Source organism: Lygodium microphyllum, chromosome 7, assembly GCF_053477565.2.
Source record: "Lygodium microphyllum isolate KBCC chromosome 7, Lygodium_microphyllum_v1.1.10, whole genome shotgun sequence".
In the NCBI taxonomy this organism is placed as follows: domain Eukaryota; kingdom Viridiplantae; phylum Streptophyta; class Polypodiopsida; order Schizaeales; family Lygodiaceae; genus Lygodium; species Lygodium microphyllum.
This window is the reverse complement of record NC_141141.1, coordinates 90,141,637-90,166,217: the sequence shown is the minus strand read 5'-3', so window position 1 is coordinate 90,166,217 and position 24,581 is coordinate 90,141,637. Positions and strand designations below refer to the sequence as shown.

The 24,581-nt window shown below is 43.4% G+C and overlaps 1 protein-coding gene across 6 annotated transcripts in view; it reads left to right on the top strand.

Moving 5' to 3' along the window:
* LOC148033680 (uncharacterized) overlaps nt 1–24,581 on the top strand; it is a 364,446-nt gene that overhangs the window by 316,712 nt on the left and 23,153 nt on the right. For 2 of the 6 annotated variants that reach the window (XM_087681628.1, XM_087681630.1), the window contains exons 30-35: nt 4,690–4,900; nt 5,085–5,267; nt 5,371–5,616; nt 9,847–10,864; nt 11,249–11,344; nt 11,433–11,587. In XM_087681628.1, coding sequence (XP_087537754.1) covers nt 4,690–4,900; nt 5,085–5,267; nt 5,371–5,616; nt 9,847–10,864; nt 11,249–11,344; nt 11,433–11,587 — 1,909 coding nt within the window. Of the gene's footprint in view, nt 1–4,689; nt 4,901–5,084; nt 5,268–5,370; nt 5,617–9,846; nt 10,865–11,248; nt 11,345–11,432; nt 11,588–24,581 lie in introns of those variants that run through there. The other 4 variants (XM_087681629.1, XM_087681632.1, XM_087681631.1 and 1 more) reach the window with 4 other exon arrangements.

Below are 24,581 nucleotides of genomic sequence, written 5' to 3'. Positions count from 1 at the left end.
TCAGAAAACTATCATTTACTGCACGCTTCCCAAGGTGCAAACAGTGCAATGCAACACTGTTATGAATAAATCCCCAAAATTTTTGCCAAAATTTCTGTCAAAAACAGTCGTTCTGTGACTGTATCAGCAGTTTAAATGCATCTGTCCTCCAAATACACAAAAGCCCCAAAATTTCTGACGATTCAGTCCAGAAATTTGCATGAAATTTATTTCTCCAGTAGTTCTGTGCCAACCGCGTGTGAACCTCCGCTTCCAGAATTTTATTCTGGGCTGAAATAATAATAATTTTGAAAATTTTACCTGGGCGTGTGGCAGAGTACTGACGTGGAGCAGGTCGTCTGACGGGCGGGCGGACTGGCTGATGTGGAGCTTTACAACGGCAGCAGGCAGATTGGCGGGCTATGCGAATCTGACGTGGGCAGGCAGGTCGCGAGTTGTGCGTGGTAAAAACCGGCAAGGTAGGACTATCGCGAGCAGGCGTTGACTCCGCCTGCACGAAACGGGGCCCTAGCGGACGACGGACTGCAGACGTTGCTGACAACGCTGACACTGACGTTGCTGATGAGCAGGGTATTGGGGAGCTGCACTGAACTGGCGTTGGAGGCTGACGACGAGCTGTACCTGTACTGAGGCAGCGCTGAGGAACAGCGCCTGACTGCTGACAGGACTGACGACAGGCTGTACCTATGCTGACGTGACGTCTGACAAGGTTTGACGTCAGGCAGCGTCAGACCCTGTGCGCTGGAGACACGTTGCGTGGAGCTGTGTGTCAGCGGCCTGGAGCAGGACTGGCGTGGGCTGCAGACTGCAGACTTGCACTCTGCAGGCAGAAGCTGAGCTCTGATACCAAATGTGAGAGCAGAGGATCGAGATACAGCCAGATTCAGTAGACAGTGTGAGAGTGAGAGAGACAGAGTTGAAGCACGACACCCAAGAGAATAGACTGAATGAGTGTAATCTGAAAGTACAAAGTACAACCCTTAAACCTTAGGATTGTAGGGGGGTGTTCACACCCGACACACAGTAAGTGCCTAAATGTGTGTAACATAAGCACATAAGTACATACGATAATAAGACCATAAGTCTGGGGGGAAAAACCTCTCCTACCGAGAGTAAAAAGTGCCCCAGTGTCCTACTGATCACCGACACTCCCATATGAGAGTAGGCGTAAGTAAGGCGTGAGTAAAATACCCAACATGTTTTATATGTGGATGATATGTTGCTAGCTGGGAAGAGAAAGACTAGCTTGGATGCGCTCAAAGATCAGCTGAAATTAGCTTTTTCCATGAAAGATTTAGGGAATGCAGAGCATATATTGGGCATGAGAATTCATAGGGATAGAACGCAGAAATTGTCGTTCTTATCTCAAGAAAAGTACATTGAAAAGGTACTGGACAGACTTAACATGGCTGAAGCTAAGCCTCTCAGAGTACCCTTACCTCCATACCTTAAGCTTAGTAAAGCCAACAGCCCAAAAGATGACATGGAAGCCAATGCTATGAAGGGAGTCCCTTATGCATCAGCTTGTGGCTCTCTTATGTATGCTATGGTGGCTACTCGTCCAGACATTGCTCATGCAGTGGGAGTTGTCAGCAGGTTTATGTCAAATCCTGGCAAACCACATTGGGAGGCTGTCAAGAGTATTCTTAGATATCTAAAGGGTACACAAAGAAAGTGTATTTGCTATGGGCAGGGTGCACTTAATCTACAAGGTTATTGTGATGCAGACATGGCAGGTGACTTAGACACTCGCAGGTCCACTAGCGGGTATGCCTTTACAGTTGCTGGAGGGGCCGTCTCTTAGTGCTCCAGGTTGCAGAACATCGTAGCACTGAGTACTACTGAAGCTGAATACATATCAGCTACTGAAGCTTCTAAGGAAGCTATATGGTTGAGCAGACTCGCAGAGGATCTCGGCATGTCTATGAGTACTCCAGTGTTGGGATGTTATAGCCAGAGTGCTGTGTATCTGGCTAAGAATGCCATGTATCATTCACGCACAAAGCATATTGATGTGCGATATCACTTTATCAGACAGATTCTGGAAGATGGTTTAATCACATTGACCAAGATCAAAACACGGGACAACCCTGCAGATGTTCTCATTAAAAGTCTAGGCAAGGCTCAGCATGAGCATTGCATACGACTAGTGGGAGTTGGTTAAAGGTTCACTCCGGACCTTTAAGTGGGAGGTTGTTGGGATGTCAAGGTCCTTTATTCACCTCCGTGTATTTTACACGTGTATTGTTATGTTGTACATGTGAATGCACCCTTACGGGCCCTAAGTATAAATACATTTTATTCTTTGTGTACCAACACATTGTTGGTACACCCAAATCAGTTCGTCACTCTCACTCTCACTCACCTGCTCACTTCCTCTGCTGCAAATCTTCACGCTTCCGCTAACTCATTGTTGGTACACCCAAATCAGTTCGTCACTCTCACTCTCACTCACCTGCTCACTTCCTCTGCTGCAAATCTTCATGCTTCCGCTACCCGCGCACTCCAACACAGAGGAGTGTGCACATTGATTGAAGCCAGTCTTCTTCCTCAAGGATCCACATGGCCAAGGTGTAGTCTTCCAGAGCATTACAAAATAGGAGCGAGAGGAGCACAAGGCTTCCCTCTTCATGATGGGCACCTGAGATGTGTGGAGAGATCTCACCTTCCAATAAAGGGAGGGATCCCTAGAATTTCCTTAGGGCTACGAGCCTATGGGTAGTAGTCTCCTGGAGCGCCTTGACCAATTTTACGAGAGGGTCTGGAGTAGCAGGTGAGTTATGCTGTTGACAAGCACCAACCTCTCGAATGATGCCCTTGTTCTTATTGGCCACAATGCCTCAACATCAATGTTGGATTCCTATTCCTATCAGATCTTCGACGGGGAGAGAAAGTGTGCAGTTAGGTGCCTGCATTGTGGAGCCGAGCGTGGGATCAAGTTACAAGGATCATCAAGGTGGTTAAACAGATTATTTGGCAAGTCAAGCAGAGTGTGCCAGGATGAGGCCTTGAGGTCTAGCGAACAGTGTTGTGAGGAGGAAAGAGCACTTCACAAGCATCTGGCCTCCCTCCAGAGGCTGCTACAAGTGACCTAACATGGCCACGGTCTCTAGGCATAAGAGCTCCCTACAAATTAGCTCTTTCTAGCACCAAGGATAGGCAGACAAAGTTCCCTTCTAAGCCCTAGTAGCTTTTGGCTCTAGAAGGGGACACATGGTGTTGGAGATTTTCAGCATAGGAAGAACCTCTCTAAACAGAGGGCTGATTGTTCTTCGCATTGGCAAGAGCTTGGCAATGGTGTCTCATTGCATTATTGTTTGTGGCCTATAAAGCCCTGGAAACGATGACTAACATTAGGCTTTGTCCTTTCCTTCTAGACATCATCCATGACTCTTATACATGCTTTCTCTAGGACAGGATCACCGTGCACATTTCACCTTCTTTGACACTACAAAGTGGGATTAGCATATCATACATGGTATAGCATTCTTACTCTTGGCTTGTGACATAGTTGACCAGATTACACTCCAGAGAGCCCTAGAAGGTCTGCTCGGCTCGCCCCTCAAGCTTCATATACATCGATATTTACAGCTGATTACATTGCACATTCTGAAACAGATAGTTGGCAAGAGGCTCTCCAAGACCCTCTATAGCGTGAGGCCATGGAGAAGGAACTGGATAGTATTGATCGAAATGAGACTTGAACCTTCGTGGATCTCACAGCCAGCCCACTGAATCAAGTGGAAGAAACACTGATACAGGTCACTCCTCTCTTATGCCCAAAATCATGAACGCTTGTCATGTTTTTGCAATATTCAGCTAGGACTTAAAAGAGATGCTCTGATTTAGAGTCCAACAATCCTTGCTCTGTGTGTAGAACATTGCTGAGCCAAATCCAGTGTTTCTCTCTAAAGCTGTGCTTTCCCTTGTCTGCAAGTGCACTGTAGTAAAATCTCCAATACTGCTCGCATCTTGGGTGAATGACCTGCTCTGATATAATCACCATATCTGTGGTTGTAAAGCACACCCAATCATCTTTGAATTTTGTGAGATCTGCACTCAGGGGTCCCCACAAGACTCCCTACATGCAGACCACCATATGCTGAGTTCATAATGCCACAGCACTAATCTCCCCGGTGCACAATCTTGGATGAAGTCAGAATATGAGATTATGTACCATGCAGTAACACAAAGATATGGTCTGCTACCACTTGCCAAGAAGAGCTTTCAGTACAGTATAGCAACTCTCTTGAAGACATCTTCTACAAATCAAGCCATATTGAGAAGCTCTTAAATATCTGGCATGTAATGACTGGTGTCCAGGTCCTAAGTTCTATAGAGTTCTGAGGCTTACACTCCACAGTGACCGTGCCTTGAGGCTTGCCACCATGAAGGTGACGTCATGAAGATGCATATTGTTTTTTTTGTATGTGACCAAATTTCAAATATATATTCATATTTACACCACATTCCTGAATAGAACCTATGGCTTATTTAATTGTGCATGACAAGCATAATACACCTTGCAACCTTGTGATAAGCTGTGTTACTATATCTGCCCTAATGAAGCATGCTTGGTTTGTGTTTTTAAAGTTTAGACTTTGAGTCTTGCAAGGTTTCTTTCAAATATGACAGCTTCTCAGTGTCTTCAGTGTTTTCCTAATCGCTATGTTGAATATGAATTTGCAGTTATCGACAAGAGATCATCGACTTGTGGATGGCTATGACTAGGTCTGAAAATCTACCACGCTCTCCTAGCTTTTCATTGAAAGCTGTTTTGGGGAATGCTGTACAAATTCGGGATTGGATCATTTCAGGGCTCCCTAATGATTCCTTTTCTACTGATAATGGAATCATAGTAGCCAATTCTCGTAGATGGCCCTTGCTGATAGATCCACAGGTAGTTCAAGCCTAAGTAGAGTGTTTTGTCAAACAAGTTTTAGTTCTGAAGTCGATAAAGCATTTTTGCATGTGGATCAACACCTGCTTTATAGTTGTCAGTTGCAAAGACAATAGTTATGTGTTGGCATTATCAGTTGAACATGCTTTTTTAAAAAGAAACGTGCTCACCTTTGATACAACAGGGTCAAGCAAACAAATGGATCAGAAATATGGAGCGTGAAAGAAACTTACAAATCATCAAGCTTTCTGGGAGTGGGGAATATATGAGAACTTTGGAGAATGCAATCCAATTTGGTCTTCCAGTTCTCCTAGAAAACATCGGAGAAGAACTTGATCCATCATTAGAGCCATTGCTATTGAGACAGGTTTTGTAAAATAATATTTATTATGTATGATCATGATTTGGGTTTGTGTGATATGTCTACCAACAAGAGTAATAAAGGTAGTGACAGTTAATATTCATTGCAGGTCTTCAAATCTGGTGGCATGATGTGTATACGATTGGGGGATGCCACCATTGAGTACAACAATGATTTTCGTTTCTATATCACTACGAAGTTACGTAACCCTCATTATCTTCCAGAAACATCTGTAAAGGTAACCCTATTAAATTTCATGATTACAAAGGAGGGATTATCTGATCAACTTCTAGGTGTTGTGGTGGCAAGAGAGAGACCTGATTTAGAACAACAGAAGAATGAGCTTGTTGTTCAGGTAAAGCAGCTTCATTGTGAATTTCTTTTGATACTCAATCTACATTCCTGTTTTAGAGCAGCAAAACTTTTTCAGGTTAGCTCAATATTCTGTCAGTCTCAAAGTAGATGCTTTGGAAGTAGAGAGTTCATTGACTATTAGGGTTGATACTTTTTCTTTTGGGCTGATTCTCTGTAGAGCATTAAAATGACAATGAGTATGTGGAAATTTTTGGTGACTCTCCTGACAACATGCCTAGTGCAGTGGCATTTATGCTCAATACATAGTTGTGTAAATTATGGCCCACTTTGAGTGATACAACTTCAAGGTTTAGGCCCTAAACCCAAAGGAGACATCATTCTGTACTGCACTTGTGTTTTCTCTTTTGTGAAACCATTTTTCATTATTCATCAATCACAAAAATGGGAGTAGTCCTCAAAGTAAGGCTTTCCCAAAAAAGTCAAAATGACAATAACACACACCCACGTGAAAATATCCATATGACCAATATAGCAGTTATCATGTAGGGATTGCTGCAACGGCTAAAGAAATTGTCAGAATTAAAAACTGGACTCCAATGAATGCATGATTCCCTTTCACCAAGGCATCCAATTTCTAATTAAAGCTCTCTAGGAGAGACACAGAGAGCAGTGGTTGCCAAACAAGTCCTCACGACCACGTGGTATATCATGTCAGATTTGCAGTTGTCATCATCAGAGCCTGGAGATCTGTTCATGTGGCCTTCATCAGTGACCACTGACCACATCTGAATGGAAGTCGTTCCATTCAAAAAAACTTTCCAAACCTCAAGTCTGTCCATGTTTATTTTGTTGAGAGACATGTTGATGAGGCTTCAAGAAAGTTCTGCTCTTTGTCAATTACAGTTCTATGATGCATTCCAAGCCCATATGTTTATTGCACACCTGAAATGGAAGCCCTTCTTCATTGTCATCAACCACGTCGTTCACTTATCTATTCTCAATGTGGATGAGCCTGTAGATATCAAAGATGGCACTCCCAACGTTTCCTTCCAATATGCATGCAGATTACCTTTGAAGGTGGTCTACCAAACCATTGACCATGTGACACAACTTTCTTCTATTGACTAAGGCTAATTTTGAGCCAAAACAGCCAATAAAGTTTCCTTTCTTGCCAGAACATGATAGTGAATATTTAATATGCCAAGGCCCCATGCATTTTTTGTGAACAAATCAGCTTAGGCTTTAGTAATCAAAATGCCTTTTTATTCAAATGTGATTTCCACAAGAGTTCCGTTGCCTAAGACAAGAATACTTCAGTATTATAGTCTAAGTAAAGAGATGTAGGTGACATTGAACATTTTCCATGATGATGAACTGCATTATTCTAAGTCTCTCACATGCAAAGGCCATGTAAGTAGCTTTGAGGATTCCAATTTTTACCCTTTTCTTCCTCCCATGCAATTTTAAATGTTTGAGAGCTTTGTATATTCAATTATAACCTTGATTTCTATCTTGCACTTGCTCTGCATCAATGGATCATTGACCCATTATTTCCATTGCACACTACCTAGATGGCTGACACAACCACCATATAGCAGATAACTCTCTCAAATGAATTCCATGTAATGAAATCTCTTCATGATGAAGCTTGTGTTTGGTCAATCCATGCCCAAAGTATAAATAGAGGAATTTCTTTTATCCCATCAATAAGAGGAGGAACATTGAACCCAACTGTAGGTGATGATACAAACTGTTCTTCTTTAATGTGGGTACTTATCTGCTATTTGATGGCTGACACAACCGTCATATAGCAGATAACTCTCTCAAGTGAATTCCGTCTAATGAAATCTCTTCGCAATGAAGCTTGTGTTTGGTCAGTCCATGCCCCAAGTATAAAAATATGAATTTCTTTTATCCCATCAACAAGAGGAGGAACATTGAACCCAACTGTAGGTGATGATACAAACTGTTCTTTTTTAATGTGGCTACTTATATTACTCTGAAAAGTGTGGTACTATGTGGGCTTGACAGCAAAGCTGGAGCATACTGTAGACAGGTTCACAATAGCACTGAAGCTACATCACATAGATACAAGGTTCCACAGGGTGGGAAGGTGATGATATAAGCAGGTGAGTAAAGTCCTTATAAAGCCCCTTACAATCCAATTACAAGGTATCAGAGCCTTGACTTGATCCATCCTCGTAGAATCCCCTCTTAGTAGGTCCATTTTGCATTCTTTGTTGGTCATGTTCAACTGATCTAGGGGCCTTGTGCCTTAGAACTTGCATCATGGAACAACAGCAAATGCTCTCAGAACGAAAACCTCTTTGATAATTTCACTTTCTTTTCTATGCATGTGTTCCAAGCTGTCACACATGCATTGGGATATTTGCCAAAGATTCACTATACCATAGAGGCAAGACAAATGACCCATACCATTTTTACATGTGAGCTGGAGATTTACTTGGCTCATTTACTCTTGCAGTCAAGTCCACACAAGCTAGGTATATTATGGCTGTCACTCACTACATCATTGAGGCCAAAAAGAAGTGTGAGATGAGAGAGCTTGCAATCTTTGAATGGTATGATCTCACCTCTTGCAGGACACACACCACCTTTTGCCCACACGTAAAGGCTCTTCTGCTTTGCTTTGCAATACTGCAAACCCATCCTTATTCTCTTCATTTTCATTTCCAATCAGTTGCCTTTTTTTAAAGAATAGATCAATGCTCATAAGTCCCTCACCCATGCCACACAATGTCAAGAGCATACTCCTTTGGCCACTTGAAACCTCATTAGAAGTCATATCTAACAGGCATGGATAGGGCTCTTTACCAGAGGAGAGATCCTTCTTGCAGTGGTAGCCACGAGTGGAGAAAGTGTGTTTACTTTCTCAGCAGAGATGAATGACAAACTTAGGCGAGAGGATCTGGATCAGTTAGAGTTCACAGGATGCTCTTGACAAAGGATAAGAGTTGTGGCTCATTGTGATAGGACTTAACTTAGACCCAAACCCTCAAACTTGTATGGAAGATGGATGGAGGCATTGGGCATATAGGAGGAGGCCATTACAAAGGCTTTGGTGGAATCCTAGGGAGTGGATATGGAGAGATCCATTTGCAGAGACACCTCAAGATGTCCCCTTCTTTGGCTATACCATTATGTTGGGGAGGAGAATATAGATGAGCCAGAGTGGTGCCAACTGCACCTGAGCACTGGACTATCCAGGGTATATCACAACCTTTCCTATTAGACTTCTGGAGGACATCGGAGGACAGCTTTAGACCAAGTAAGATTTCACCCTTTCTTGGTTACTAGCACACAGGAATTAAGCAGTTGGTACATGTATTGGCTATGGTAGAGAACCTATTCCTTGCGCTCAATGTGGGGAGCATGAGGAGACTCAAAGGCATTGCTTATGGGATTGCCCATGGGCTCAGGAGGTCTAGAAGAGCCCTTAGGATAGTGTTTCATGGCACTAAAAATTCTATGATTGCTACATGAGGGACAGTTGCATGGGTCATTGACAAATGCCCAGCTTGTGGGTATGAGGATGTACATGAGTGTCAAGCTTATCTCATCTCGGGGCAGCTTTTGAGCAGAACTCTCATTCCAGATTTCTCACAAACAGTATGGACTCAAGGACATTGTCACAAATGGGAGCTCATAGCTAGCATTATTCCTTGGTACATATGGACACCACACTACTAACTTTTTGGACATATCTACTGTAGAGACTCTCCAGGATCTGGATAGAGAGTGTGCATACTCTTCATGGGACATGGTAGAGAATATAAGGCAGCTCGGAGACTCTGAGGGAGAGGAGAGATGCTTTTCTTAGGACATGGTATTCTGGCACATTTTTCCTCTTCCAGACCCACATGTTTTGGCATTAGAGTCCTCCCGACTGCCATCGAGCTTTGTAATAGACATCCCCTTATATAACTCTTGATATGGAAGTCCCTTACAGGACTCCTTTGTAATTGGTTTTTGCCTTGGGACACTTTATTCTAAGGTGTGTTAATAGAATTTTCACTTTTCTCTTTAAAAAAAAGAAGGCATGTCTAACTCTAAAGAAGAGAAATTGAAAATCCATTCAGCCAACTTGAATGAGTATGAGTATATTGTCAATAACGAGTTTTGTGCCCTTGCTGTAAGGATTGAAGCTAGTCAAAAAGTTGCTTTCGCTAGGAAAATGAGTGTGTGATGTATTACTATTAGATACAAACTCACTTACTTCGGCAGTAAGAACTACTTCAGTTTCCTACAGAGTGCTGAAAACAAGAGGAGGCTAAAGGAGCTGGAGGATCAAATCTTGCAAGTGCTTTCCAGCAGCGAGGGAAACATTCTGGAGGATGAGACTGCAGTGAAGATAATCTCAGAGGCCAAAACTGTTGGAAATGACATCACAGTCAAACAAGTATTGCTTCAATTTCTTTGTATGTTCAAACTGGTTTCTGAAAAAAAAAACAATGTGAGATTTGCTTTTTATATGCACCAGACATTGGCTGAAGAGACAGAAAAGAACATCGATGAAGCTCGAAAAGGTTATGCTGCATGTGGCGATTCTGCTGCAGTCTTGTTCTTCTGCATCTCTGACCTAGCTAATATTGATCCTATGTACCAATATAGCCTTCCCTGGTTTTCTTCTCTTTTTATCAGCTCCATTACTTCAAGTCAGATATCATCTGATCTGAAAGAACGACTTGCCATTATTCACAAGTTTTTTCTCCTTATTTTATACAAAAATATATGCCGATCATTGTTTGAAAAAGACAAACTTTTGTTCTCCTGCCTTCTCGCATTTCGAATTTTGGAGGTTGAAAAACAAATTACTTCTGAAGAATGGATGTTTTTCTTGACTGGTGGTATGGGTGGTTCAACAACCAGTCCAAATCCAGCATCAGAATGGCTTTCGGACAAATCTTGGGGGGAGCTCAGCAGACTTAGCAGGATACCAGCTTTTAATCACTTGGATCTTCATATCTCATCCAATAAGATGAGTTGGAAAGACTTCTATGATTCCCCCGAGCCCCACAAGCAACAGTTGCCTGGAAAATTCTCAAGGCTTAGTTCCTTTCAGAAATTAACAATACTGCGTTGTATTAGGTCTGACAAAGTGATTCCAGCAATAGGTGAATTTGTGACTGAAAAGCTGGGAGCTGATTTTGTCCAGCCTCCACAGTTCAATCTTGAAGCATGCTACAAAGATTCAAGTGCTACTTGTCCACTTATATTTGTTCTCTCATCTGGAAGCGATCCAACTGCTGCGTTACTAACATTTGCAGGTTACATTCAAATCTGTGCATATATGGTTCCACTTGTACTGGTGCTTTTAAAAGATCCGAGTAAACACATTGCAATGTTTTCCTGAATTATTATGTGTCTCTCTTTTTGTGGTATCTCTTTTTACAACTCTCCTTGTGGGCTTATCCGGTTTCCAATACCTTAGATCTGTTTTGCTTTTAAATTTAAGATGCACACTCATGATTTACGGATGGAGGAAAATTTATCCTAATGGAGCTAAAACATCACAGTCCCAGAATCTCTCCTTCACTGCCTCACAAGCTTCCCTGGGTTAAATTGCACTTTTAATTGGTTGTGCATACTTTGTATTTATTTCAACCACAACTAAATATTGACATATTAATGTTTTGTAAATTTTCTTGCAGCTGAAAAAGAAATGGCCGATAAAATTGCACCCGTATCCCTTGGTCAAGGTCAAGGACCAAGGGCAACAATGCTAATTATGGATGCCATGGCCACAGGTAAGCTCGGAATATGTGTGATGATGCAATTGTGAGATGCCTTTCATCTTGTGGATTTAAAGCTAAGAATCTGTTCTTTTCTCTTTAGGTTCATGGGTGCTCCTTCAAAATTGTCACCTTGCACCATCTTGGATGCCTGAGCTAGAACGTATCTGTGAAAATGTTCCTGCTGAAGTAAACCCAAGTTTCAGACTATGGATGACTTCATATCCAAGTCCAAAATTTCCAATTACTGTTTTACAGGTGCATTTGACTTTCAAGTTATGCTTGCAGCAGTTAAACTCATGTTCACCTTCCCAGTTAGTGTGATAGTGTTTCGAAAGTTTGCATGTCAAAACACAAACCATATATCTGTTTTTTGTGAAGATTGTTGAATTAAAAACATACGTCTGTTTTTATTGTGAAGGTTGTTGAATTAAAACATATCATGTACAAAGGGCCTTCTATAAGGTGTGGTCCATAATTCTCTAGGCTCTATCTATCAGGGCATACACCACCGAAATGTCATCAATCTAGGCAGTGATCTAGAGACTGATGAACAATCATTTTTTATTGACATGCAAGGGTTAGTGTTGAATCTGCACTCCATTGGACTGTCTTGGATGTGTCTTCAAGTTTTAGTTGATAGCTACAAGCCCCTACAGGCATTCCTTCACTCTAGTACCAAATTCAACCAGAGTGGCCTCCATTGAAGTACAATTTCTTGAATTGATTTTAATAAAAGTCTCCTAAGCCACAGGCTACAGAGGAAAGACCATACCACTCCAAAACAACAGACTGGGCCCTGGAAGCCTACTGGTAGCTCCTTACCACTACTATCGTCTAATCCTGTATAGCATGTACCAACTGCTCAAAAACACAATACACACCCCCATAGCATGCATCCACTGCTCTGCCACACAAATACAGATGGCTTTGACCACGAAGAATCTTCCACTTTTAGGAGTGCAGTCTGCTGAGCAGTGATGCTCTTCAATACAAAGAACATCTATGGTGACTTTACCTCCCATGAAGGGATGGAAGGTCAATATACTCCACCTCATTGATTCATCTCTCCTGTGAATGGTAGAATAGCAATGGCTGAAGGAAGAGATTGCAGCCTCTCTGAAGGGACAAGTGCCCTCACTGAATGGAAGAGGGGAGAACCTTCTGAAAGTGTATCTACACAATTCGAAGGTCATGTCTTTCTCAATTATGTGGCCAAATGAGGACACAATCTCTAGAAGGAAAGAGACTAGATAGTCATCTTATCTAGGAAAGGGACTAGTGACACCATTTGTGGAGAAATGATAGGGTTTGCAAAAGAAAGCACTGACTGTAGTCAGTGTACAAGATGCCCAAGGGAAGAGCTGTCCAACAACTGGTGGCTCTTGTGGGAGCAGCCTGAGGGAGGTGCCAAAGCATGTCATCCACCCCAAACGGGTCCTGAGCGCTCTTACCACCAGTTGGAGAAGAGGTTGATGAAGAAAAGTGCTGAAAATGAAAAAACAACCTGCTGTAGATGATGATTGCATCAGCAAGCTGGGGCAAAATGCAGCCTGTTGGAGTTGCCAGACCAAAGGGCAATAGCTGGATGTGACCACAGCAGCAAGCTGAATGAGGCACCTAATGAATGGAGGTTGGGAAAAACTAGGGTCACCTACAAAACAAGGGATGAGACTGCATGATGGGCAGCCTACATATTTATAGATGGGTGGATCCTCCCAAATTAGGATTTTGACTTATGGAACATAGACACACTCTAGGACAGTGCATGGTTTAATGAAACTTTGGGTAATTTATATGTTTTGGGGCTGTTTTAAAGAGTTAATCATTTTGTAATGCAATTTTTAGCTCAACACCCCCAGTCAAGCCAAAAATTGGAACCAAAAAGGGACTGCAAGCATTCACCCTAATGTGTCCCACCCCAAAGCAGCCAAGTCATCAAACAAAAGGTGCATATTGGCTGCCCAGTGGCCTATCTAGACTAGAGAGGCGATGATTATATTACATTAGGAGCCCAAAGGGTCACACCAGAGAGGCCGAGACATCGGACAAAGAGTGCTTGTCAACTACCCAGTGGCCTATCAAGACCTGCAAAGGCACATGGAACCATTTTGAACCCTTTTTTGGAGGGAAGATGGTGTGTGGCCTATTAAGTATTGTGCCCCAAGGGGAGAACATAAGGGACAGTTAGATCGAGCACATCACAAAATAGACAAGCTATCCCGACCACTCATGGGTGACGATGACAAAGGAAAAGGATGAAGGGAAGTGTTGTGGTAAGGTGGTAAAAGAACTGCCGATGGAGACAACTCAAGATCCACTCAAGGATGCTCTACACAATGAGATGTGTAGATGTATGCTACATGATGAGAATATGCATGCAGCAAGTGCCACTTGGACAATGTTCCTCGTGGGGAAATTGTTCGCTTGCCCAAGCACCCTTTTCAAAGATGATGATCGTGCAACGCAAAGGGTAGGTACAACAGGCCAATGTTAAAGAGAGATACCAAAACCTGTAGGTACCAAATGAAGGGGAGAAACCCCCTCAACCATGCATATTGATACCGAAGGAGGAAGAGGATTTTGATATCAATCTTCGTGGGGTGCCGAGAACCATGATGAAGGATAAAGTTGATGATGAAGGGAGACTTGACATGCCTTAACTGGAATAGCCTAAGGAAAATCAGCCATATGGATATATGGAACATGCACGTATTCAATCTCAGGAGAGGACTCCAATGCTGACCTAGTGTGTAGGCAAGGATAAATCTCAACTGCAAGAGATGATTGCATGCTAGTCAAGAATCGCCAAGATAGTAGTCCACCATGCAAACGGGTCTAAAAGATGGAGGACAAAGGCCTGCTGACCCTCCCCTACTAGAAGAGCGGGGAAAAACGTCAGCCACCAAGGCAATTGGGATGTGCTCATACTCGATCTTGGGAGATGGCTCCAATGATGGCCAAGTGTCGTAGACATGCTTGAAACACAACCTTGGGAGATGGCTCCTATGCTAGTTAAGCATGCGTAGCACAACCACAAAAGTAGCAATCCACCTAACATGAAAAATGAACAAACTAGTATAGTAAATGATGGTTAAATGATAAAAATACCTTAGTTGAAGGAAAGAAGTACGGATGCCTAAGACAAGAGAAAAAAAATGCCCGATCTCAATAGAGACGATACTTTCTTTGTGTGCATGTAGATGGAGGCAATATCCACCAAGGCGAGAGCCAAAAGTTCAAACCTTCAACCAAATTAGGACCATTTTAATAATTGCAGTGTTTGTCCTAACTAAAATACGAAACCCAACATGAAAGGATTAAGACAAAATCCTGCATACCAAATGTTTCATATATTGAGATGCTTTGAATGGTGTGCTAAATGACAAAAAGCTCAGTATAGAATGAAGCGCAAGTAAATGAAAAAGAAAGTGTGAAATGAAATACTTGAAAAAATACGGCTAAGCCTAAAGGAAACTAGCCTAAAGTTCCTAAGGATGACCTAGGATACCTAAGAAACTAGCCTAGGGGAAGATAATGGCCAAACTAGTCAAAGATGCCATGAGACACTAACTGAGGCAGAGATCCAAGATACACCACACTAGTGGCTAGCCACTAATGGATAGAATAGTAGGGGGTGGATAAACTACGCTACCTCCCTAAGGAAGACCCCCAAATATTGATGATCTGTTGCTTACAGGGACACATGCTAATCAGAGTTCAGCATTCAAACAAAATTTGCAACAAACTTTTGAGATGTCAAATTTGGGGCCTTTGCACTATTATTTGGGCATTCAATTCATTCATGATGCTAGAGGCATTGGATTGTCACAATCTAGATACATTGATAGACTTCTTGAGAGGTTTGGCTTATAAAATTGCAAGTCAGTTTGTACACCAATGGATCCTGGACTCAAGTTGTCCTTGCATGATAACAATGATTTGTTTGATGTCTCATTTACTTATGCATCACAAGGCCAGACATTCAGTTTGCAATTTCATCCCTAAGCAGATACATGCACCAACCATGTATGTCACATTGGCAAGCTGTCAAGCGTGTTTTTTTATACTTGCAAGATACTAGGACTCTTGGATTGCTTTATGCCAAGGGGGGACCACTACAACTACATCCTTACACTGATTCAAATTATCCTGGTGATTTTGATTCACGTCACTCTATGAGTAGTAATTGTTTCTTTCTTGGCTCATCTTGCATCACTTAGCTTAGCAAGAAACAATCCATTGTTGCCACATTGTCATGTGAAGCTGAATACAAGGCAGCTTTCACTACCATAGTTGAATGTGTATGGCTGAGACGTTTGTTGGCTGATTTAGATATATTTGTCATGGAGCCTACTCCTTTGTTTACTGACAATCAGAGTGCCATTGTAGTGGCATGAAACCTAGTGTTTCATACACGTATGAAACACACAGAGATTCACTATCACTTTGTCAAATAGAGACTACATGCAGGAGATATCAGCCTTTTCTACTGTCCTACTACCAATAATGTTAGAGAGAGAGGCTACATGCAGGAGATATCAGCCTTGTCTACTGTCCTACCACCAGTAATGTGGCAAACATCTTTACCAAAGCTCTTCCTCATGATAAATTTGAAACATTCCGCACTACTTTAAATTTGATCTCCTTTGGTGGATGACCCTTGTATATTGATCACTCTTCACTCCAAGGGGGGTTGTTGGGTTATGACTCACGCCTATGCTGACAAAGGAGTATCGGTGATCCTCGGTAGGACACTGGGGCACTTTTTACTCTCCTTACAAGAGGTTTTTTTCCCCAGAATTATTCTCTTTTATTTTATGTGCTATGTTATAAAGTTTGGGCACTTATCATGTTTTACACCTTTCGGGTGTGAACGCACTCTAGCAACCCTAAGATTTAAGGGTTGTACTTTGTACTTGCACCTTACACTCTTCAAATTATTGCATTAGGAGTTTTGCATTCACTCTTACGTACTCTCATCACTCTCAACTATACTCTCGCCTGAGCTTCGATCTTTGTGCATTCTCTCACCTCTCACAAGTCCTTCAAAGAAAGAGACTCCATAGCACAAAAAGGGGGTTGGTGTGTTTGAGACTTGAACTACCAGGGAGAGTAGTACAATGTGCAAGAGAAAATTGTTGAGAAACCAAGTCATTCAATACATTTCTTCTCCTTGATTCCTATTTTGGTTTCCATTTACAGTCCCAAAAAGGCTATATTTGTATCATTACTCAATATTTGGGCACCACCTGAGAGACTTCAATGGGTGCCACTCCAAAGAGTTGGGACACCACTCTAGAGAGTTTGTGCCTATAAATACGGCACTGACTTCCCTCATTCTACATCCCACACATTCATTTCTTCGAATACTCTATCACTCTCTTCCACATTCTTCTCTCCTCTCTCCTTCCCTTCAATATCCTATTGCAGTACGGCTACATTTTGCTTCCTCCACTATGCAGATTCCCTTCAAGTTATGCCGCATGATTAGACAAGACAGTGAAGTCATTTTTAGAGCTTCAACTCCGCTGTTTCAACTTGGTTCACTTAGTATGATTCAATGATTCATCATCATTCTTCTTCTTCTTCTTTGTTTTCTTTCAATTTCTTCTCTCAATATTTGCCGTACACTCTGTGTTTCTCCCCACAAACCCTACTATCTCTCTGATATAGTATGAGTACATCCTTCATGTCACACTATTTTGACAAGTTATCAAAGTTGAGGAGCTCAAAGAGCTAAAGATCCTCTTCATCGGTGAAGGCAAAGACAAGTCGTGGGTTCGACAACACCTCCACCTTTTTTTCCCTATTTTCCATTGCATCATCGGAAGATACTCTTATCATTTTCTCCCTCCCACTCCTGCAGCAAGAATGGTCATACCACCAAAGATTGTCGACATTGACCTTTGCTTCGTACCCTACCGAAGCACACGGGTCTTCCCCCAAGCACTCCTTGTGCCACCTCACCTTTCTCGGCGGCAGATATCATTCTGCATCAACTATCAGATTTTTATACTCAAAGCATCAAATGTGCACTAAGTACTTATGAGCAAAAGGAGAATTGAAGATCTCATCAAGCACTACGACCTCCTGGAGACTGCCACAATGCACTAAGAAGGTTTTCTTCAACCATTTTCAAGTGTAGTGGCTTTCCACGCCATTGGTTCTACAATTCGCACCATAGAGAGACAATGGTTGTTAGGTACCATGCTATCAATCCGCTTTGTTAAGAGATAGTGACTATTCTACTCCTTTCTCTCCTTCGGCTCCATAGTCCACTCCATTGAGAGACTGGCTTTTATTGTCCCATGGCTCCCAGGAGCTATCTATTTTCTCACCTTCCTTGTCTTGCTCCATGAACATTGACTCTGATGCAAGCATCGAGGAGATTCTGTGTGACACCACTTCCTCCTCTACCCAAGTTTGAGATGCCACCTTTGGAAGCTACCTAGCTTCTATTCCATTAGAGCCTCAGATACCTTCTTCGGCATCACTGGTAGTACTTCCTTCGTCATCAAACTCTCTGGAGGCCATGGTCCATGGGTTTCTTGATTCCCTATCTCTCAAGGAGAGGGATTCAGAGGGGGATCCTCTTCCTTCCACTTCGAAGGGGAATCCCATTCCTTCTGCTTCAAAGGGGGTCCCTACTCATCCCACGCTTCTTCACACACGCTTTACCTTATTTTGGGGTGGTTGATAGTCTCACTCATTGATTCCTCACCCATTGATTTCCAGTGATGTCAGATGGGAGAGGATCGAGGTGCAGCTGAAGTGCAGTAGACAGTGTGAGAGTGAGAGACAGAGTTGAGCACGACACCCAATGCAATAGTACTGAATAATGTGTTAACTGAAAGTACAAATGATAACCCTTATACCTTAGAGTTATAAGGGGCTGTTCACACCCGAACACAGTAAGTGCCCGTAAGTGTGCACCACAAGCACATACAAAATAGTACACATAATCTGGGGGAAAAAACCTCTCCTACCGAGAGTAAAAAGTGCCCCAGTGTCCTAGTGATCACCCGCACACTCCCATATGAGCGTAGGCGTAAGTAAGGCGTGTGAGATACCCAACAAACCCCCCTGGAGTGAAGAGTGATCAAGTGTACAAGGATCATCCGCCACCAAAGGGCGTCAAATTCAAAGCATCGCGAAATGCTTCAAATTTGTCTCGTGGAAGAGCTTTGGTGAAGATGTCTGCCACATTGCTGGTGGTAGAACAGTAGACAAGGCTGATATCACCTGCATGTAGCCTCTCTCTGACAAAGTGGTAGTGAATTTCTATGTGTTTCGTGCGAGCATGAAACACAGGGTTCCGTGCCACTGCAATGGCACTCTGACTGTCAGTATATAAAGGAGTAGGCTCCGTAACAGATACATCCAAATCAGCAAGTAAGCGTCTAAGCCATACGCACTCAACTGCAGTAGTGAAGGCTGCCTTGTACTCAGCTTCACATGACGACGTGGCAACAGTGGATTGTTTCTTGCTAAGCCAAGAAATGCATGACGAGCCAAGAAAGAAACAATTGCCACTAGTGGAGTGACGAGTATCAAAATCACCAGCCCAATCAGAGTCACTGTAAGCATGTAACTGCAGTGGTCCCCCCTTGGCATAAAGCAATCCAAGAGCTCTAGTACCTTGCAAGTAACGAAACACACGCTTCACAGCTTGCCAATGCGACATACGAGGCTGATGCATGTACCTGCTCAAAACTGAAACGGCAAACTGTATGTCTGGCCGAGTGTGGCATAGATAGATGAGACATCCCACTGCTAGAGCATAAGTATGGATATCAAACAAATCACTGTCATCATGTAATGACAGTTTGAGCCCAGGTTCCATGGGTGTACAAACTGGCTTGCAATCCTGTGAGCCAAACTTCTCAAGAAGTTGCCCAATGTACCTTGACTGACATAATCCAATGCCTCTAGCATCATGTACAAACTGGATGCCCAAGTAATAGTGCAAAATACCCAAGTCAGACATGTCAAAAGTTTGCTGTAAATTATTTTTGAATGCTGAAATCTGATCAGCACGTGTTCCAGTGAGCAAAAGGTCGTCTACATATAGACACAAAATCAGCATGGATCCCCCCTCTTTATGTACATAAAGGGTAGACTCAGATGGGCTGTTTACAAACCCCTGACTAAGCAAGAAGGCATCTATCTTTGCGTACCAAGCTCGTGGAGCTTGTTTCAAACCATATAGAGCTTTTTTCAGCTTGCATACTAAATTTTCTGAGCCTTCAACTGCAAAACCAATGGGCTGCTGTACATACACTTCTTCCTGAAGTTCCCCATGTAAGAATGCAGTCTTTATATCCAGCTGATGGACTTTCCAACCAAAATGTGCAGCCAAGGCAATCATAGACCGAATGGTCGTCATACGGGAGGTAGGAGCAAAGGTCTCCTCATAGTCAATGCCCTTTTTCTGTGCGTAGCCTTTAGCTACCAGCCGTGCCTTGTACTTATCTATGGATCCATCTGCATTCCTTTTCAATTTGTAGACCCATTTCGTACCAATGGCACGCTTGCCAACTGGCAAAGACACCAAATCCCAAGTATGATTCTTATGAATAGAATCCAATTCAGCTTGCATGGCTGCCATCCAATGCACACTATGTCGTGCATCTTCAAAACATTCAGGCTCCTCATTATCATGAGTACATGCTGCCATAACCAACTCCATGGAATGTGCTGAATCATGCAGTCGAGTTTGCCTTCGAGTACGACCAGCCAAGGGTGTTTCCAAATGACTATCTCTCATAGTCTGCGTGTACCATCTAGGCACCTGTCTTGCTTCCTGACTGTGTACAAGTTCCTGCTGAATTTCAGTTTCAGCAATGTGCTGATTTACTGCATGTTCCATAGGAGCACCTGGCTGAACATTAGGTTCATTTGCTGAAGTACCAGCTGAATCACCAAATGTGATGGGCAGCAGCCCTTCAAAGACATCACGGGCAGCCTGATATGTATCAAAACCAGCCAAGGATAATTCTGATTTTTCATCAAATACAACATCCCTGCTGACAAAAACCTTCTTGGTCACGGGATCATAGAGTCTGTAGCCTTTGCTTTCGCTGCTATATCCCATAAAGATGCATTTTACAGCCTTGTTGTCCAACTTCTTTCGCAGTACCTGTGGAATATGGGCATATGCAAGACACCCAAAAGTACGGAAGTGGCCAACAGAAGGTTTGCGGCTGTGCCAAGCCTCAAAAGGTGTGACGGTTTTCAAGGCCTTGGTAGGGCATCTGTTCAAAATGTGGCAAGCGCTCATGACGGCTTCCATCCAAAAACTATGAGGCAAACTCTTTGCCTTCAGCATACATCTGGCCATCTCCATGAGTGACCGATTTTTCCTCTCTGCTACCCCATTCTGCTGTGGAGTATATGCAGTAGTGTACTGATGGATAATGCCCTTCTGCTGCAAATAAGAATTCAGCATAGAGGACATGTATTCCCCCCCTCGGTCCGAACGGAGAGTCTTAATCTTGCAACCAGACTGAGTTTCCACAAGTGCACTGAAAGCCAAAAATGCATCATACACTTCTGACTTCTTTTTCAAGCAATAGACCCAGCACAAACGTGTAAAGTCATCAATAAATGTTACAAAATAGTAACAACCACCCAATGACTGTGTCTACATGGGCCCACAAACATCCGAATGCACAAGCTGCAATCTGGCTGTTGCTCTAAAAGCAACATCACGGGGAAAAGAGAAACGATGCATTTTCCCCAAAATGCAACCCTCGCATAAATGCTCAGGAGGTCTCTCCAAGAGAGGTAATCCATCCAACATCTGAGTACGCTGTAATAGCATCAAGCTGCCATAGTTTACATGCCCCAAACGAGCATGCCATAACTCTGCCTCTAACATAGCAGGAGTAAGAGTGGATGTCAAATATGCAGACTGATCTACCGAAAGAGCATCCAACTCATATAACCCATGACACAGAGAACCTGTCAAGACCAATGTCATGTGTTCCTTGTCACGGACCATGCAACGGTCATCATCAAAGGTGACCTGCAAACCACAACGTGCCATAGAAGAAATGGAAAGCAGATTCTTCTTAATGCCAGGCACATACAAAGCATCCTGTAGGCGGAGAATAGAGCCATCAATGGCTGTAAGCTGAATCTCCCCAATACCACGAACAGGGTATGATGCATTATTAGCACACTGAACAGACTTCCCAACGGGAGGTGCATTAAGAGAAGCAAACAAATCTCTACGAGATGTGATATGCCGTGAAGCACCACTGTCAAAGAACCAAGTGTCAGCATCTTCTGTAGAGCTAAATGCTCTTTCAGCCCAAGAGACATCATAACTGCAAGTGTAAAAACAATAGTCCCTGTCTGCAACAAAGAACGCGGACTCACTAGCAGTGGAAGGAGCTACAGAAACAGACATCCCTGACTCCTTCTTCTTCTCTTTGGCGATGCGCTTTCTGCACTCAGTGATGTAGTGGCCAGGCTTCTTGCAGTAATGGCATTTTCCTTTCTTGGCTTGCGTGCCCCCCTGTTTCTGACTTGTCTGTGAAGTGTTACTACTACCAGAACTCTGCGAAGCATTTTTCCCTTGGCTGTTTTTACCCTTCTGCCTTGACATAAAAGCCTGCTCAGAGGCTATACCATCCACACCACTGTTCCGTCTAGTTTGCTCTTCCTCTAGAAGCAAACTGACAAGCTGAATGAAAGTGATGGGCTCTTTCGAAATCCTCATAGTGAGGTTCAAGGCAGTATGAAAAGCCAAGTAAGAGGGAGCCAGTGAATTCAATGTCGTAGAAATCAGCTGCGCATCTGAGTAGTACTCATCCACATTCATGAGTTGCTCCCGCAAGTCCTGAATTTTGTTGAGATGATCCTGCATAGAATCACCCTCATTCATCTTTAGAGTCTCTAGCTCTTTCTTCAAGAAAGAGATGCGAGTCTCATTCTTTCCTGCAAACATCTGCTCCAATATCAACCAAGCTTCTTGTGAAGAAGCTGCTGAACGAATATGAGGAATGATAGAACGCTGAACTGCCAATGCAATCAGCGACATAGCCTGTGCATCCCATGTATCCCAAGTTTTCTGAGCTGCAGTTCTTGGGGGAAGTGGCTGAGCGGGGTGAGGTGGAGGGGGCTGAGGTTGCCCTCTTGCACGTCCTCCTGGAGGAGGAGTAGCGAGAGCCACAACACCCGGTCGTGCTTCCTCTCCACTGACATAATCCCACAAATTTTTTGCCACTAATACATTCTTCATCATGAAAGACCAAAGGGAATAATTGTTCCCATCCAATCGGTCTTCCTTGGACACATAGGTGAATACATCTCCTCCCTGATTTGCCATTATTTCCCAAAAGGCAATTGAGCAATGTCAATGCAGTACGGGCTGGAAATCTGCAAATTTCCAGAAATTGCAGCAAACACAAGTCTGCAATTAATGTGCAAAGGGTACTCTGTCACAAAAAAACTGTCACTGATGCACGCTTCCCAAGGTGCAATTAGTGCTCAGCAGCACTAAAACATCAAAAGCCCCAAAATTTTCTGCCCAAAATTTCTGTCACAAATGTCTGTTACAAAAGCCCCAAAATGTGCATTCAATGTGTCACAGACAGACACAGCACGTTTCCCAATGTGCAAACAGTGCAATGCAACACTGTTATGAATAAATCCCCAAAATTTTGCCAAAATCTCTGTCAAAAACAGTCGGTCTGTGACTGTATCAGCAGTTTAAATGCATCTGTCCTCCAAATACACAAAAGCCCCAAAATTTTCTGACCATTCAGTCAGAAATTTGCATGAAATTTACTTTTCTAGTAAATCTGTGCCAACTGCGTGTGAACCGCCGCTTCCAGAATTTTATTCTGGGCTGAAATAATAAAATTTTTGAAAATTTTACCTGGTCGTGTGGCAGAGTACTGACGTGGAGCAGGTCGTCTGACGGGCGGGCGGACTGGCTGACGTGGAGCTTTACAACGGCGGTAGGCAGATTGGCGGGCTGCGCGAATCTGAAGCGGGCAGGCAGGTCGCGAGTTGTGCGTGGTCAAAAACGGCGAGGTAAGACTGTCGCGAGCAGGCGTTGACTCCGCCTGCACGAAACAGGGCCCTGGCGGACTGGTGGAGCTGCTCGCGAGCTGACGAGCGACTGCTGACGGGCAGCTGCTGACGTGGACGACTGTAGTGAGAAGCCTGCGCTGACAAACGTCAGCACCTGCAGCTGACGCGACACGCCTGCTGGTGACGCGCTGGGACAGGGCAGTGTTGCGTGTTGATTGTGAGCTGCGCGCAGGGTAGTACTGGGCAGGTCTAGAGCTGGCGACTCGGGGGCAAGACTGACGGGGACTCCTGGCTGCTGACTGAGGACAGCTCTGATACCAAATGTCAGATGGGAGAGGATCGAGGTGCAGCTGAAGTGCAGTAGACAGTGTGAGAGTGAGAGACAGAGTTGAGCACGACACCCAATGCAATAGTACTGAATAATGTGTTAACTGAAAGTACAAATGATAACCCTTATACCTTAGAGTTATAAGGGGCTGTTCACACCCGAACACAGTAAGTGCCCGTAAGTGTGCACCACAAGCACATACAAAATAGTACACATAATCTGGGGGAAAAAACCTCTCCTACCGAGAGTAAAAAGTGCCCCAGTGTCCTAGTGATCACCCGCACACTCCCATATGAGCGTAGGCGTAAGTAAGGCGTGTGAGATACCCAACAAGTGATACCTAGGATCTACAAGTTCTTCCTAGTTCAGAACTTTGGAGGTTTGAGCCATGGCTTGTGGCTAGGCTCATATACCTTCCAACATGGAGTAACGGAGCTTTTGGCTTCTCTCCCGAAGTTGACTTTCGGGTTCTATCAGCTCATCATGTCTACTATTCTTCACTACACATCACCTTGCATGTGGAATACTAGGATTTCAAGGTCGATCTTCTTCTCTCTCTTGCTCCTCTTTCTCACTCCTTTTTGGGTCCAACAAGGGGTGTTGACAAACCAAGTCCTTCAGTACATTTCCTCTCCTTCATTCCTATTTTGGTTTCCATTTACTACCCCAAAAAGGTTGTATTTGTATCATGATTGAGTGTCTAGGCACCACCTCAGACAACAAAGGCACCACCCAAGAGACTTCAATAAGCGCCACTCCAAAGATTTGGGGCCCCATCAAGAGAATCTGTGCTTATAAATATGGCATTGACTTCCCTCATTCTACATCCTGCACATTCATTCCTTCTGACACTTTGTCACTCTCTTCCACATTATT